Here is a 17512-nt window from a genome sequence, read left to right on the forward strand (position 1 = left end):
ATTGAACTCCTATCACCACAGAGCGCGAGCTTGCGGGTGGGTTGATCAGTAAAATACAAAAAAGAGAGCTACTAATCTGTATACATTTCTACATTAGCTCATGTATTGGTGGTATCGATGTGTGAAGTATTATTTCTTTAACGCCGCACTCAAGATACTATAACTGCATCACCCTTCCAGGTGACAAGATACTCCTCGTGCACGGCCTTTACAAATGGATAGCCCTTTACGTCATCAGCATTGCTGTCCTATTATAAATGGGTAATGCTATTTTTCTTATTAAGATAAGGTGGAATCATCTCCTTAACAGCTTTGCTTTTCTAAACAAAACTTTGAGGTGAATACTCAGACATAAAAGGGACTGTGATTGCACGCTATTTGAGTTTATAACAAGCTATATACATTAGGAACATTAAACAGGTATGTTTTGAAAATTTGTTTGAAGTAAATACAAAGTTCCTTGGCTTTAAAAAGCCACAATAACCCGTCGTTACTCATGAGTATGTGTGTTGAATAGCAAAATGAGGAGTATTTAAACAAATTTGGTCTCTGCTACCAAGTATAATTTCACAAGTTTTGCCTTTAAGTGCACTAATATCCATCTTTATGGGCACATTGTGGAAATATCAAAACAATATTCAATCTCAAAGCAAAACAGTCCAACCTAAGAATATCACTCTGTCCTAAACCCCTGATGAATGAAACATCCCATCAGTTTTCAGTATGAAAATGTTGACAGCACAGATTGAAAACAAGTGTCCTTGTTTTTTGCAAACTGGGCGATTCTGCTGTAGTTTATCACTCAGATCAGAGAGACAGCTTTCCAAGACGAATGGCTGGCTGAATGGATGTGGAGGAGAGCTGCAGCCAGCCTTGCTGTACTGAGAAGAGATGATGGGTGTGCATGAGGGAGTAGGACCAAACTGGCAGTGGTTTATGCTGACTCTCCACACATCCATCTACTACAATCTGTAGCTAATCAATCTAAAGTTAGAGACAACAAGAATATAGAATACAGTAAACCTAAACAGTAATTGTTCTTTGCATGTGCATGTAGTACAAGTCACAATTCAGACATCTTGGTTTTTACACCAAAGAGAAGATTTTAATCCCTTAGAAAAGTTGTCCCCACTACAACCAAACCTACAATTTTATAAGGTTCAAGTAGAAAAACAAAATATTCACATAGGAAAAAAGAACCCTCCCTTTCCACCTAATAATAGTCTACAAACAAGGAACATAGAGAGCCTGGTCACACCCAAGGCACCTTTATCCAAATATGCACTGCATTCAAATCAAACACTTAATGAATGACTTCTAACATACCATTTTCCAGAGTCAATGAGGTTGTTTCAAGCAACACCTTATGATACATTTTTTTGAGTTGCTGCATGGGTTACCATTTAGCCCCACAGTCAGTGTCTATCACTGTCAAGAAAGACCCTCTTTGAAAGTAAAAACACTATGTCAGTGGCTTTGTAAACTTTTCCATTTTATTGTTAGTGAGTCATTTAAGGATCATTTCTGTGAAACCTCTATTCATTTGGATGCTAAAGCTGCCCTCCTCTCACCCCACAAGCATCAAGCCTCATTTTCATCTAAATAAGAATCGATCTCTCCTGCTGTGCACCATCCTCCCGTACTCACAACTCTCACGGTCACAACCCCGCTTGTCTTCTCTTTGCTTGTCCCTGTGCTCTCTAGTCACTCCCTTGAATACAATCATAAGGAAAATTCACCATACTCCATGTTGGAGATCACAACTGCACAGCACAGAAAGCCATTCACTCTTATTTACTGCAGGCAGTGGGAGAAGAGGATTTTTTTTCATGCTGTAATCATTAGAGAAACAAATTTGAATATGAACATTAATGAGTGAATGGGTCCAAGAGATAAGAGTGATAGTGAACAAAGCTTTGACTGACTGGTACAATGTCAAAGCTTCGTTCTGCATCAGTGACCCAGCCAAACGCAAGAGATGGGGGTGAGTCACTGTGGGGGAGGGGCCTCCTCCTGAATGGTCAGGGGACACAGATGAAGTGAAATAGATGCGGCACCAAAAAGAGAGTAAATGTGACTGAGGATGAGCATGTAAAGAGGACTGCACACAAACTAAAGACTGTGGGCAAACTACAGAGCAGAATCTTTATGTATCCAACCTCATTTTGCTCACAGCTTCATAATCTTTGTGATTAATGCTGTTAAACAAGTCAATTAGAAATGAAATAACAGCAAATTTCTTAATAGGTTTAATGAAACTTTTATGAAAATGACATGACAAATATATACTACTGTATACTCTTTGCAAAATTACTTAGTATATTTGTAAAACAGCAGTAATGAAACTGCTTAAAATGTCACTTCAAATAAATCCCATGACTAAAAAAATTAAACCTGTTGATTTTTTAAAGACAAAATCAGTTTTGGTTTGTGATACAGACATTAAATTTGAACATTTTAAGACAGAAGATCACTTTGAACAGGTAATTACTTCCAGGAGGTGTCTTTAGTTTATGAAGAATGACCAATAACCTTGTTTTGCAGGATGTTGGCAAAGTTTTCTGAAACATTTGGCTATTCCTTCAATTCTAACAGCTGGCAGTCTAGTCTTAACAGTTTCAGGCCTTACAGGTGAGAATGCACTTAATTCAGGCTTAACAGAAAAATCCTCTCTGGCCATTCACCAAGCTTGTCGCAATTTTGTAAAGCCAACCACTGCCACCTGCTGGTCAAGCACATGGATTACCTGAGCTAGCTGTATTATCAGTCCTGCTGCTGAGTGAAATGGTTTTATCTGACACAAAAAATATAAAAAAAATAGTTTTTGTGACATAAAAAGAGACAATAAAGACAGAGCAAAGAAATTATTTGTTCCCAAATCACATAACATCAAAATTACCAGAGAGTACACATATACTGTATAAGCTCATATACAAGTCATAAAGAGCCATGCACTTTTACAAGACTGATAGCTTATGCTTGCCTCCTGCTAAAGTCACTATATGGTTGGAGAGGACAAAAAGGCTGCCATAAGGTTCCTGATTGGGTCAGGTGAAAGATCCTGGAATCCTGCCTCTGCCGCTGGTAAGAAAAAGTAACCAGATTAAATGTTAAATTGCCAGCTCATTGATTAAATTTAAATTTAATAATATTAAAGTACCAAAATTATTTGACAGAAAAGATGTAAGACAAATAAAATCATTACCCAATCGGCCACTAGTCTCCTTCACCAATAACTGTGACTGCTCCTTGATGGACAGAAGCTCTCTAACCATCTTACACTGGGTGTCCATCTACAGATAATAAAAAAATAGAATAACTTGTTGCACAACATGATAAAGCAGATGATAAACACAGGATAATACAGATGTTAACTATTTTTGACATTTGTGATGCCTTCATATGCAAGTACTAGTAGTCACTGTGCTTAAAGTGCTTAAAAAACCTGCCAGAAAATTGTGTTCTTGCAGGATACAACCATTCATAGCAAGAGACTGATTGAAAAAAATAGATGTTCAGGGACTTTGAAGCACTGATCATGTTGCAGCACTGAAACTATAGCAAATATGGCAGAGGAATACAGATTTTGCACTAGTTGTATTATCTCACATTGAATTTGTTATTATTCACCTGTCTAGCAAAGTGAATGTAATCAGAGAGCTTGAATGTGAATTTACTATTTAGTTTATTGGCACTGTCACCCAGGACAGTTAAGAGCCATTTCTGAACTGCAGAGAAAAGTAAATGTCTTCCAACTTCTGGTACACAGCATTTAAGCTGATCATAAGTCAGTAGCATCTGCTTTGTGTTTCATCACTCTCACAGCCAAGTAGCACTTCCTCCATTTCTTTTGTGCCAGCTTTAGTATTTTACCACGCACCACCACACAGATGGTATTTAAGAAAAACAGTGCACTTAAAATAATTACTGACCTTTGCTTTTGCTAAAACCATCAACCATTCCTAGTAATGACACATGTGTTTTTTTTAGTAGAGACATAAAATCTAATTTCAAACATACAATCATTGCCATAGTGTGAAGCATGGGCTGTTGTCTACAGAGCAGACCGTGGTAGTTGGGTTTACTCTGTATGAAAAGGTACTGTGAGGACTGGGCCACGCATGTGGAGTCTAATGATACGCCCCTCTCCTGGCCCTGCTCCACTTTCCTGCAACAAATTGAGAACACATTATTAACATAAAAACTGAGAAGACAATAGACACACTTAATACTGTATTGCTACAGTTTCCTCAGTGACAATACATATGTTTACCTTTCCAATTCCTCTGCTTTACTCCGATGTTTGTTCAGCAGTGCCTCCCAAGATTCACTCTCAGCCTGAAGCCTAAAGCACAATGCAGGCCAGTAAAAAAACACAGATCATGTGATAGGGCACAACATCTTTGTTTTATAAGTTTTAATGTATTTGTAAAAAATACTTTGTGTGCTATAATGATATTAAGAACAACATGCCTACTGATGGCTTTCTGGACTTTTTTCATGGCTCTCTGCACTACAGGATCACAAGAACTGAAAGTAAAAAACAGAGGTATTAATGCACTGAAAATTATGAATCTGTAGGCAAAAACAAACAAAAAGCAATCAATTCATTACATGTAAAGTGAATAAATAAAATAGCTACAATACCTGGCTGCACTTGCCAGCAGTGGTTGACCCTTTGGTTCACTGTGAATGCTTTTGGCCAGATAACCCCACTCTTTCTGCATGTGTTCAACTGTACCATGAAAGACACAGACATCAAAATCACTTTAACTGAATATTTCTATCAAATTTCCATTAAATATATGATGTACTGATTGAAGTGGTGCAAGCACAAACCTTGTTTTTGAAAACACTCCAGTGAGGTGTTCGGCACTGACTGGAGTGAATTTTGAGTTCTTTCAATTGCCAGCTAGAGACAAAGCAGCAGTGATTAAACCATCAGGAATTTTAGTAATGTCTAATTAAAATTAACTGCATGATGCGACTCACAGAGTCTACTCATTATGACTGAAGCATTCTCCTCATGAGTACTTTATTAGGAAATCTTATGCACAGCAGGTAGTTACTCCATTACATTTGAGGTCTGTAAAGTACTGAATTTCTGAATAAAAATTTCAGTAAATCTCATGCTTTATTCTTATAACAATGCCAATTTATCAATGCAAAATCACCAGCCATTACTTGCAATTCAATAAAAATGGGCGCTTTTTTAGTGTTTTAGCCCATGCACCTTTACTTGTTAAACACCAACTTTGCTCCTTTTTTTAATCGATCACCTTTCCAAACATTTTCAAATGAAAAAAAATCTTCATCATAAACAACCAATGCCTATTAGATGAAAAGTAATATACCGAACCTGCTTGTTTCATTTTTCAGTTTCAGTTAAAATTGTCAAAATTAATTTCCTTCTATGCATATGATCCTTCCACACTCACCCTCATTGAAGCCTCCATCAATTTCTCGAGCCTCTCTTGCTGTGACAAGGATGTACTTATGCCCCTGCACAACGCTATAATAAAGACAATAATTTATTATTTATAGATATTTATATCACAAAAACACAAATACTCTATGATCATTCTTTAATTATTACAGTAGCCGGGACAGACAGACATCACACCTTGATAAGGGCTGGGAAGAGCAGGGAGAGAGCGTCGGGTTATGGTGGCTCTTCTCCACGATTTCCTCCGTGCATTGGAGCTGACAGAAGGATTTGAAGGTCCGTCCGTGTTTTCTGCCCGAACTTCTTGTTTTTCGGTCTCTAACTGTCCTCCTCCTGGTGTCTGCATGGTGGGTGATAGGGGGTCGGTACGGGGAGATTTGTGTGGGGGAGCTGTGTCGGGGCTCTTGGAGGAGCATCTTTTCGAAGTCTGTGTCACTGAGTTGACCTTGGTATACAGAGACTGAACAAAGAGCAAAACAGCAATGAACCTATGTAACACGACTGGCTCATCGATGAAGGATTACTGGAGGTTGTTGGTTAGTTAGCTAGCTTAAATGTGAGTTTAAAAAAGCATACCTCATTCTGGTTTTCAGCAACGGCGACACTTCCGCAACTGCAAAAAAATGTGAATTTACAAGCTAACGTTACGTGTACAGAATATCAGTAAAACGGGTTACTATGGTATTTCCCTGACACGTTTATGTTACTGAGAAATACAGACCACAACAATAATTTGTTCTGGACAAAATTCAAACGAAGAAAACAATTTAGCTGGATATGCTTTGCTTTTCTCATTACATCGCAAACTTTTAACGTAAAGTCGGCTGTCACGAAAGTTTAAAATAAAAAAGGATACACCCGTCTCGTTCAGCTTCCAAATGTTTTTCCGCCATTTTTCTTTCAAATAGTTATGTTCACAGCGCGCGCCCAACAAACCAAACCCCTCTGTTGAGCTAAGGACCATGGGAAATGTAGTGTGATTGTAACAGAGACCAAAACGATTGCAAAAAGGGAACAAAGGCAGAATCTCGTGGTAACTGTAGTTTTTGAATACAGAAAAAGGCGTGCTGGGATTTCATTGTGAAGATGTAGATTTTACGAATTAAAGACCATGCAGTGGAAAACGACATAATACGACATAATATATATATATATATATATATATATATATATATATATATATATATATATATATATATATATATATATATATGTTTTTAATTATTCTGTCACTGACACTCCCGAAAATAAAATGCAGGCCAATGATAGAGGTTTCTGTAGAGAGGTGCCCTCTGGCTGTGAAGGCATCCAATACTCCTGATCCCCCAGATTGAGGGGCAAGTGTTGACTGACTAGTTCAAAGGGTCAGTCCTGGCTCTCACCTCCTTTGTATATGCTGGTTTTATTTTTCCCATCTGCTAGCCATTTGAATGCTTTTTAAAAGCAAAGTAATCTGACAAAAGCACAAAGTGCATCTCATTTTTTCCAGTACCAGTATCTAAAGGATATGGATATGTTCTGGGACCCTGCAGTGCTCATCCATTAGCTTATAATTAGGTCTCCTGCTGAGATGAATACTACCTAAATAGCTCCCCTTTCACACCACTTAACCAGCACTTACCCAGCTTTTCAAGGAAACACACACCTACCATGGTACATGTCTTTTTCTCTTTTCTTGTGTTTCTATTATTTCTGTTGCTGTCTTCCATTTGCACATCTCTGCAAGTTTGACTCTGGCATTTCCTTAACAGGCACCCTAATCTGCACATCCATTATGGGTTATGTCCTGACCCCTAAATGGTAGTTATTTCCACAGACTAGTGGATAAATAGATTTGTCCTTGTAAAACTCAATAGTAGTTCCTTTCTGGAGTGTCTGACAAAGCATAATTTTTAGGTCAGATTTTGTAATTTACTTGAATTCATTGTATCCTGGTGTCATAATCATTATTTAGCAAATTCCTGTGCGCAAGTACAACCATGTGGTGAAAAGCTAAGATATTGTGTGCAACAGCTGCAAACAAGACAATTATAAAAAAAAAATGTTAGTCAAATGAAAAGGACAACAAAAAACCTCAAAAATAAAAGAGAGGCATTGGTAGGATCATTCATTTGAGGAAGGTGGCCAAAATGTCCGTGATTAGTAAGTGAATTCTTTCGGTCTCTAAAGGAGAAATACAGATCTTTGTATATTGTATTAATCATAGTATAAACTGGGCAATGTGAAAATTGCATCATGTTTTTGTCTAAAACATATGTTCCAGTGTGTTGTTATTTAAGCAGAAAATAGCAGTCCCAACATTTGGCAGGAGCCAAAAACAAAACCTCTGAGATGACAGCCTCTTAAACCCATTGTCTTGATTGTGCATATAGTATACCTCTGAACATCATGAATTTTATCTTTGCTCTATTGATTTCTCAGGGAAACAGAATTTCTTTATGCAGCTCTAGTTTGTTCATCAAAAAAGGTTCATGTAAGTTCATATAAAAGGTAAATAGCAAACAGTTATCTGTTGTTGATCTCCTGAGATTAGCATGTTTGGTAAGTAAACACAGTTCACAAGCTTTCAAATTTTTCTTCAACCAAATGATGTTTAGTGAGCTGATACAACTTGTTTTGGACAGTGTCACGTCCCACGAGATAAAATGTTTCACTGGGTGAATGTCTTTCTTTTTACTGTGACACTATGGTCTTATACTGTGATCATTCCTTACTTACCCATTTCTAGGACCAGAATAGTTCATGACCAGCTGGACATAATCGTCCTTTCCATGTGCAGACACATCAGTACTTGTATTTGACAAAACACTTGACAGACTTCATTATTTGTAAGTCTTTATAAGTCTGTTAGAGATGTTTTTCACTTTTTACAAAATCAAGGAGAGGAATCAAAAAAATCAAAAACACTTTTGCAATTCTCTTAGAGAATGCCCCTTTTGTGTGCCTGTATGTTTCACTTGCTGGCACACAGTCTCACACTCCACTCAATACTGCTGTCTTCATGGCCTTTTGTAGCAGTGGGGAGGGACAGATGAAAGAGAGAGAGAGAGAGAGAGAGAGAGAGAGAGAGAGAGAGAGATGTAGAAATAAAATGAAGGGTTGTGAAGAAAACAGGAAGAGAATTGAAACTCAGAGCTCTTGAAAATACAGGAAAACAGATGGTTAAGGAGGGGCAGAGCAGGATGAAGGAAGGGACACGCGGAGTGTACAGAACTGCTCGCCATGACTGTCTCAGCTGTTTTGTGTATGTCACAAAACAGCTTTAATTGTCTTCCTCATCCAAATCCCCTCTCCCTTTACAGTTTTGTTGGTAAGGGCAGCGGTCGCTGTTGGCACTGAGTTCAAGAAGGCAGCCTGAGTGTTCCTTTGCCCAGCAGGAACTGCAGGACACGGTCCACCAGCAGAGCAGCAACAAAGTCCACCACCAGGACCTGGGCAATGATCAGTTTGAACTGCAAGAAAGTACACAGATGGCAGGTTTACTTCATGGGGTACATCATTATTACAAGATTATCAAAACAAAACAGTACATGGTAAAATAATGTCGGCTCACCTCAGTTGGAATATCTACAAGAGCAAACTGCTCATTGAATTCTGGTGAGGAACCAGTAAGAAGTCCCACAATCGCTAAACCTGACAGAGCGATGCTCCATAGTAGTGGTCGATTCTCGCTGAGAGACTCCATGAAAGGGTGACCCTATCAGACACAACAAGAAATGCTGTGAATCTATTATACTATTATGAATGAAGAGATAACAAATTATAATGGCATTAAGAATAAGTACCTTGTAGTTAATGGCAAAGGTGGCCATCTGCATGGCCATGGACATTATATACACGGTGCTGTTAATTAGACTGGGTTCAAACTCTTTATATAGATCTACAAACTGTTCCACCCTGCAAGAGAGAAAGGACAAATGAATTATTATTATAATTATTCTGAAGTTATATCTATATTTAACTTGCCATTTACAAAATATTATTTTTTTTATTTACTATTTACTTTCTCATTTCTTCTCTCTGTCTTACTCTTATTTACCTGGGTGGACTTCTGCTTTGTGCCTCTCTGTAAAGGTACACTAGACTACAGAAGTGAACAGCAAACTGCAGCAGCACAGTCAACACCGTATAAAGATTGAAGATGTTTGGTAAGGGCCGCTCTCGAGACAGCGTTTTCAGTGGCTATGTAAACAGAAGAAAAAAAGATTCTTCATTTGGTCGCTATCAAAACGGTAGACATTTGTCATATTAGAAAAAAAACAAGTAATAAAGATAACATTTCAAGGAGAACAATCAAGCAGAAATACGCAGTGCCCCTATTTTCTTGTATAAATTCTAACCTTTGATCTAGAGATGAAGAGGAAGCATCCAGCCAATAACAGGCCCTGCAGGGTTGCCTGGAAATCACTGAACTTGACCCCCTCGAGGTAGAGCACAGACTGGCTGTAGGCCAGTACCAGGGCATTGAGAGCGAGGATTTTAAACATCTGGAGCGTTGTCACTAGAGTGCAGCGGCCTTGCTTTATTACGTGGCAGACTGGGGACAAAGTGACAAGTTTCAGAAGTGAAAAGTGACTTTATGTTTAAATCTTTGCCAACTGTGTCAAAAATTGAGAGCTGAAAAAACATGTTACTCACTGCACTGTATAGAGGAGAGTTTAGAGGTGAAAGGAGCTGCAATGGAGGCATCACCCAGCTTCACTACTTGTACCTGATCCTCTTCAAGTTCCCGTAAGACTTGACTAATCCTCTCCTGTTACAGAATAAACCCTAACATTTAGACCAGTTCACTAAACTCTTTAATTTAATGAGAGGCAAATTTATTCTCTGTTTTGAGCTATAAATAGATTTATGGTTTGTCAACGTTGGTAGACTGAGTGGGGAAAAGGCTAAAATGGAAATACAAGCTAGGAGAATAGAATTGTTGAATCTATTCCATCAAGTATCAGGGAGGAGGTCCCTCCTCAAGACACACACCTTTTGGGCAGCAAGCTGCTCTTCTCTCTGGGCCATCACCCTCTGCCTGGCTGCCCTGGAGCTCAGTTTGCCTCCTGAACTGACAGGTGGTGTAGGTCTGGATTCTGCTGTAGATGTCTCCTTCTCTCTACCCCGTTTCTTTTTTTCAGGCATGCGCTCAGGGGCATTGGCTAACAGGGCAACACCTGAAGAAAAAAGAAATGTTCGTTACTGCTTACTGTCGATGTCATACTGTACACAGGCACAAAGTCTTGATGGTTCACAAACCTTACCTATGTGAGCATGTTTGAGAGCTCCAACATCATTTGTACCATCCCCACACATCAGTGTTACATAACCCAGCCCCTTTAGACTGGTGATCACAAATTCCTGAAACACAATAGACAATCATAATTATAGCATATCACTTCAGAAACCAAAACATCCTTTTTAGGTTCACCCTTGTAGACGTTTACATTGTTACATACAGAACCATTGATCTGTCAAATTCAAAATGATCGAACTGAACTGATTCCCTTGATTTCCCAAAATGCCTCTCAAAAACCCCTAGAGAAATATACAAACCAGACTAAATGAGTAGTGTCCTCTAGTTAAAATACATGTCTTTTTGCTGCATTCTATTGTAGACTATTCTCACAGTGGACAAAAGCCCTTACTCTTTGACAAAAACAACAACATTTGACACTGGCTATTGATAGTTGAGATAGACAGCAGAAATGGCTTAGTTAACATCATTATAAATCATTATAAATGGTTTATAAAGCTCAATATAAAATCACATTGTAAATGCTGAACCAGTTATTGACGGTTGTAGTTCATTTTTTAGCTCTGTTAACAGGGTAGGTATTTCCTTTAAATGTACAAAATACATAAGCACTACTATTTTTAAAGGGAGATACAGCTGCTGCTTTAGGACTTACCTTCTGTTTTGGACTGACACGGGCAAACACTCGTATGTGAGGCAAGAGGGTGTGGAGTAGCCGAGGGTCACAGCTAAGTCTGGCTAGCCCCTCCCCTGTTACGCACAAGTCAAACTGATGCACAAATGATGAAACAGAGGGAGGGGGCACTGGTACGTGCACACTGCCATCAATGGATTCCCATTGCCATTCACCTGTAAAACAAGACAGCATCAGATACATTGTTCTACACTTTGTCTATGTCCTTGGTCAAAAAAACCTCCTGTAAATGGATTACCAGAAGAATCCTTGTTTCCTTTAGCTACAGCCTTTATTTCTGTTGGCTTACTGGAGTAATACATTTTAATTTAATCAATTATGTAAAAATTATGACTTTTCTTACTCTGATCTGGGCTTGGCTGCAATATAAGTGTGTGTTCCTTCTGGATAAAGTGAAGCTCTCTCGCTACATGGCATGCCGTTAGAGGGTTGTCGCCTGTGATCATCACCACCTGAAAGCATAGAGAAAGGAATCATTCATCTTAAAACCATGCTGTTTGAGTACATGTGCACAATTGTGTATTGTCAGCTTAATTACATGATGAGATGCTTCCTGGATCTCTCTGATGACAGCCTTGCTGTCACTTTTAAGGGGGCAGGACACAACCATGAACCCAGCAAAATGCAAGTCACACTCCAGAGCATCGCGGGTCATCTCCCGGACCTATGTGACCCAAAAAATATTCAGCTCAGTTTCTGAGAAAATCAATTTTTTGTCAAGCAAGAACACTCCGGATCATTCTCACATCAGACAATCTCTGATGGTTTGGAGTAAAATGAAATACAAACTTGTTGATGACTGAGGTGTCCCATCTCTTTATAACCCAAGGCCAGGACTCTAGCCCCTTCCCGAGACATTTCCCTGTGGACTTCATCATAACTTGCTGGACATTCTGCAAACTACAAACAGTCACATTAAAAGACAAGTAGGTACTTCCGGTTAGGTAAGAAAGTAGCATGTCTAATAGCATATGTATTAAGGATGGTGTCTGCATGTACCATTCCTCTCAGTGTCTCTGGAGCTCCTTTGACAGTTGAGATGTAGCAGAGTTCAGTGGAGCCCATTTTCTCATAGGAGGCCAGGACTGACATCCTCTTCAGAGCACTGGCAAAGTGGAAACGCTGGTGGATCTTAAGTCCCTGGGTTTTGATTCCTCGTGGGAACACCTTTTCGTCTGGTCAAAGCGACATGCGTCAATGAGGCATGCATTGTGTCATTAAAGAACAAGAGTACAAGAATTCATTATGATCTCTATGGCACTAACACAACATTTACTATGCAACATCTACAGTTAAAATGCAAAGGTTTCTCTGCATTTTAATGACAACATTACTCTAAAAGGGACTGAGGAAATTATACAGAAAAGAAAAACAGTTTGGTCCAACCATTAAGTTTGTACTGCAAATCAGACACACTAATGGGGGGGGTCACATGACTGTGGGCCAACACAAACATGAGCATCCACATGGTTTCTCACATACCTGCCACTGCCCTACACTTTGCATTTAGTGGAGGTCATATCCCTGTACCTTTAGTGAGGGTCCAGTCAGCAGCTGTCAGCATGGCCTTCTCCAGTGGATCTCCAACCAGCTGTCCATCATCCAGAGTGACCAGTGAATGACAGGTGGCCACCACCCGATGTGTCTCCACTGGGATCTCAGAAACAGGCATCACCTCCTTTCCTTCTCTGTCATAGATGCAAACATCACTCAATATGCTCCATATAGTGCAAATGTTAAAATGTAAATGTTAACTACCTTAAACCACAGTACAGTGTGCTCTGTGTTTGTGCTTTACAAATTATGCTGTTTAAAGTAAAACACTGAGAATGGTGGGCGGAATTTACCTGAGGCCTGCTACTCCTCGCACCACCAGACTGTCACTGGTCAGTGTTCCTGTTTTGTCAAAACAGCAAACCTCCACTTTCCCTGCAAATGGTATCCTGGAAGGGCTCTGTACAGAATACATCTAGGCAGGAGCAGAAAAAAAGAGCATTATAAGTTGCTTTGTCCAGGTCTCTTGATATATATCTGACATACACGGCGGACAAAAGCACAAACAGACTTACAAAGTTTAGCCAGGGCAATAAGAGATGTGTTAACTGCCAGGGAAAGCTCTATGGGGAGTTCTGGTGGAACCACCGAAGTGAGGATTAATGTACACTCCAGAAACAGCTTGTAGCGGTTCCTGCTGACATCCTTGGTCCCTGAGGGAGTTATACAAAGCACAAAGATAGTATTTAGATTTTAGTTATGCCCTCACCTGCAGCTATTAGCCACCACTTTGACTATGTTAATGGCTGTGTTAAATAAACATTACATCTTAACGAGTTGATTCTGTGCACCTCACCTTCTACCCACACATAAACAGCAGCAGCAATGGCAAACACAAGAAGGAAGAGGATGAAGATGAAAGTCTCCAGGTTGTTGGCCGTCACTCTCTTCACACCAAAGAGGATGGTCCGTAATAGTTTACCCTGGAAGAACATTTGTACATACAATTAGCACACTTTGACAGCTGACTTAACATGCTCTACACTGGCATGCTGTCAAAACTAGAATTAAAATGCATTGCAACAAAAAATGGAGTGTAGTAATACAGAAGCACTGAGCAACTCCCTCACCTGAGAGGTGTAGAATCCTGTTCTCAGTACATAGGCCACACAGCCATTATCTACAGCTGTACATAAAAAAATTTTTTAAGAGGTTGCACCTTGTTGTAATGGTAAAGATGGGAGATAAATGGACTATTGAATTCACTGTTTCAACAGCCATTTGGTAACAGATAAATGAGGAAAGGAATTAGCACTTACGTTTGAGTCCAGCACTAGCCTTTAAAGGGGGGCTATGTTGGACCACTTTTGTCCCACCAGAGATGATGTGGAGTCGAGAGTCTGTCTGAAGGTCCAGGATTCGCTCTGGGTCCAGGTCCTCTACAGGCTCCTGCACACCCCATGTTGTCAACAATTATTACACTGAGCCCAAATAATTCTATGCCCTTTAGAATCATTGAGGTGTATATTACAAAGTCTATACACTGAGCTCTTTATAATGTTATCATGCATATACAAGTTTGTCTCTAACCTTCATCTGGGGCACAGACTCTCCAGTCAGCATGGCCTCATCCACAATGCAACGACCCCTGAGTAGCAGCACATCACATGGTACCAAGTTGTCCTGGGGTGAACGTCCTGTGCAGAAAAGAGTACACATGAAACACACACTAACGGTGTGAATCTGATGTTTGTAGTGAAGATATAAAAACGTTGCAAAGACACTTACCTATTGAGACGATGTCACCAGGGACAAGCTCATCACTTGAAATAGGTCTCCACTTCCTGTTGCGATACACCTGAAAAAAAATACATGCAATAAATTGGGATGTTTAAAGGTATGGAAAATACTGTACACTGTAGATATAGAGTTTTGAGATGCAAGACAAGATGTTTGTTTGCCATTTTACATTTACATTAACATTTAAAATACTAAATTTGAAATTTGATCAAGACTACCTGGATCATGTAGGGCTTGTTTCCCATGCGGCGGATCTCAGACATATTCCTCATTTGCTGCTGGACCAGAGAGGCCTCGAATGCCACCAGCATAAACAGTGTGAAAACACTGTAGTACCAGTACTCATCCAGACACCACAGCCCCACACAGAACACCTGATGGATGTCAGAGGATAGATAACTTCACATGGATACAGACACTATTACCAGGTCCAACAATTTTACAACAAAACCAGTTAAATCATAAAGAAACATTCACTTATACACATACCTGGAAAACAAAAAAAGGAGCTGTGGCCCTCTCTTTAAAGAGCTCCAGGAAATCAGGCACCACCATCTCGGCACGATTGGTGCCGTAACGCTTTTCCGCAGCTCTGAGTTCCGCCTCCTCCTGGTAGCCACGCCAGGACTGAAAGTAGCCCATTGCGTGGTTGATGGGAAATGCTATCGGAAGGAAACATTTCTTCTCATGGTGGTCAAAGACATAACGGATTTTTTGAAACTCCAAAGATAGAGTCTCCTCTCCATTCTCGTCCTGCTGGTCAGAACAACAAAAAGACATTTTAACTTACAGCATTCACCCAAGAAAGGTGCACAAGTATTTTCATAAACTGGAAAAGCTTTTCTATACCATTTATACTTTAGACAAATTACATTACACATTAATTAACCTAACCTAACCTCTTCCACTTTAGAGGTGACAAATATAAGTAACTGTCATGGTATATCAGGGGAGGAATGCATCAAGATAATGATACTCTTTTGAGACCCAGAATGTGAGGTCTGAGACATGATCCCAATTAAGGCAACTTGGAGCATCCTAAAAGTTAATATGCGAACTGACCTGGTCCCTCTGTAGTGCCACAAGCTCAGCAGAGCCGTTGTTGGGGGTGGGTATAACCTTTGCCAGCGTAGCCTTGTTTGGGTCTGGCTCCTGTGTATACAAATGAACAGGTGACAAGTTCACATGCTGTGGCATGCTACTATTATCTTTGGTATAGCTGTGTGTCTCTGCAGCTTTGTCCCTCTCAAACGAGACATGTCCTGACATATAACTGCTTGGGACAGGCATATTCTTAAAAAATCCTTAACTTTGTTTTAATCTTTAAACTAACTGTAAGATCTCTTTTTTGAGAGAGCCCTGCAAAAATTATACCTGATTATACTGAAGATAGGTTTACAATTTTTTGTAGAATCATTTGTTGTAGAATCTAGACTCTCCTGTAATTGCTTGCTGCAAAAACACACAGAGATGCTGAATAACATGTCAATCACCGTCTGTCACTATAACAACATCATAGTAACAGTTTTAATACTGTGTCATGAAACACAGTTTTCCCCTTTAAATCGCAGAGCAACACCAATGCTGCCAGTAAGGCTTCTCTGAAATTCTCTGGAATGCTAGCTGAAAATGACAGCTTCATTTTCACTTCCCTTTACCATGCCCTGAATTACTGCTAGACACTGAACAGGTGTTATACCAAAAAACCCTTAAATATCAATCACCTGTTGGTTTGCAGAACACATATTTCGTTTCTAAATCAACTTTGTCTGGCTTGAAGGAAGTGTAATGTCAAAGAGTCAAACAGGTTTTTACAACCTGCTTGGCAGAAAGAAAATATGGCAATCTTCTGTTGACTATGAAAGGGTTTTATATAAAAAAATAAAAATCGTTAAAGCCCAACACCTGCCCTGCTACAGTGCCTTTGAGCAAGTCATTGATTTTGCACCTGCTCCTAGGTTCATGCTATCCCTGACCTTTGACCTCTATTTGAAGGGGATGGGGGAAGACAGTGGTTCTCTATAGATATCTCTGCATACTTCTTGTTATTGCTGATATTTACCTTGGAACAAGTGAGCCAACAATGCGCGTGCACGGACCAATAACCAGAGAGCGCTGTGAGGACGTGCGCGATCCCGATAGCGGCTAGCGCCAGGAGGCCTGCCTCCGGATACTCTGAAGCACCGTACACTCCTAACCACACGTACAGCCAGCCCGGGTAGAGAACAGCCAGAAACGGGAGAATGGTGCCGTGTAGCAGCCGGGGCCTTCGTCTGTACAGCGTCACCGAGCTCACCAGCTCGTCGCTGGTGCCGCTGTCATGCTGGTTGTGGTTCACAGAGGGGGCCATTTGCAGCTCACCCGGTCCCCGGATCCCGTCTGCAGCCATACTCCCTTCTTTCTTGGCGTCGTTCATTGTACTTTACTCACTCCTCTGGCCCCCTCTAACATCCACCACCACCCCGTCGTAGCTGTAACCGGTAAAAATACGATTGTACACACGGAGCGGTGCTCGGTCCAGCCTTCAGAGCCCGTTTACTGAATCGCTCGTTCTCTGACCGTGGCTTCCGCATACGTAAACACGCAAAAACACGTAATGGTTGAACCGGAAAAATCAAACATTGGTATCTTCCACACAGTTATACGCAAATTATGTAGTTTGCGTAATAAGTCTCCTATAAAATAAAATGGTTGATTTGACAAAATATCGACAACATCTGTAGTTAAATCCTTCTGTTATGCGATGCAACGGCTACCCCTTTAAAGAATTCGTCGTCATAATGGGGGCGTGGCCAATCTGCGAGATTGAAACAAACCTGAACCAATAGCATTAGAC

General features: G+C 40.1%; 2 protein-coding genes across 2 annotated transcripts; both read right to left on the reverse strand.

The window, feature by feature from the left end:
• Positions 1-2388: 2388 nt before the first annotated feature.
• LOC108902645 (kinetochore-associated protein DSN1 homolog) lies at positions 2389-6423 on the reverse strand. The gene is made up of 11 exons (XM_018704586.2): positions 6305-6423; positions 6023-6059; positions 5624-5906; positions 5439-5512; positions 4840-4912; positions 4648-4735; positions 4474-4530; positions 4274-4345; positions 4021-4168; positions 3206-3293; positions 2389-3081 (listed from the first exon to the last, which is right to left on the reverse strand). The coding sequence occupies exons 1-11, from the start codon at positions 6337-6339 to the stop codon at positions 2999-3001; spliced, it is 1038 nt and encodes a 345-aa protein (XP_018560102.1). The 5' UTR covers positions 6340-6423; the 3' UTR covers positions 2389-2998.
• A 1845-nt stretch (positions 6424-8268) lies between these two features.
• Positions 8269-17417, reverse strand: atp13a1 (ATPase 13A1). The gene is given in 26 exon segments (XM_018704587.2): positions 8269-8898; positions 9000-9143; positions 9232-9343; positions 9486-9628; positions 9787-9983; positions 10085-10199; positions 10424-10608; positions 10696-10792; positions 11344-11537; positions 11726-11834; positions 11921-12046; positions 12172-12282; positions 12382-12557; positions 12913-13070; positions 13230-13327; positions 13329-13351; positions 13452-13589; positions 13733-13859; positions 14007-14062; positions 14196-14325; positions 14467-14573; positions 14665-14734; positions 14895-15050; positions 15166-15429; positions 15739-15828; positions 16739-17417. Coding segments are annotated over 26 exon segments (3591 nt in total). The 5' UTR covers positions 17093-17417; the 3' UTR covers positions 8269-8787.
• Positions 17418-17512: the final 95 nt, after the last annotated feature.

Source organism: Lates calcarifer, linkage group LG11 (assembly GCF_001640805.2).
Source record: "Lates calcarifer isolate ASB-BC8 linkage group LG11, TLL_Latcal_v3, whole genome shotgun sequence".
Classification (NCBI taxonomy): domain Eukaryota; kingdom Metazoa; phylum Chordata; class Actinopteri; family Centropomidae; genus Lates; species Lates calcarifer.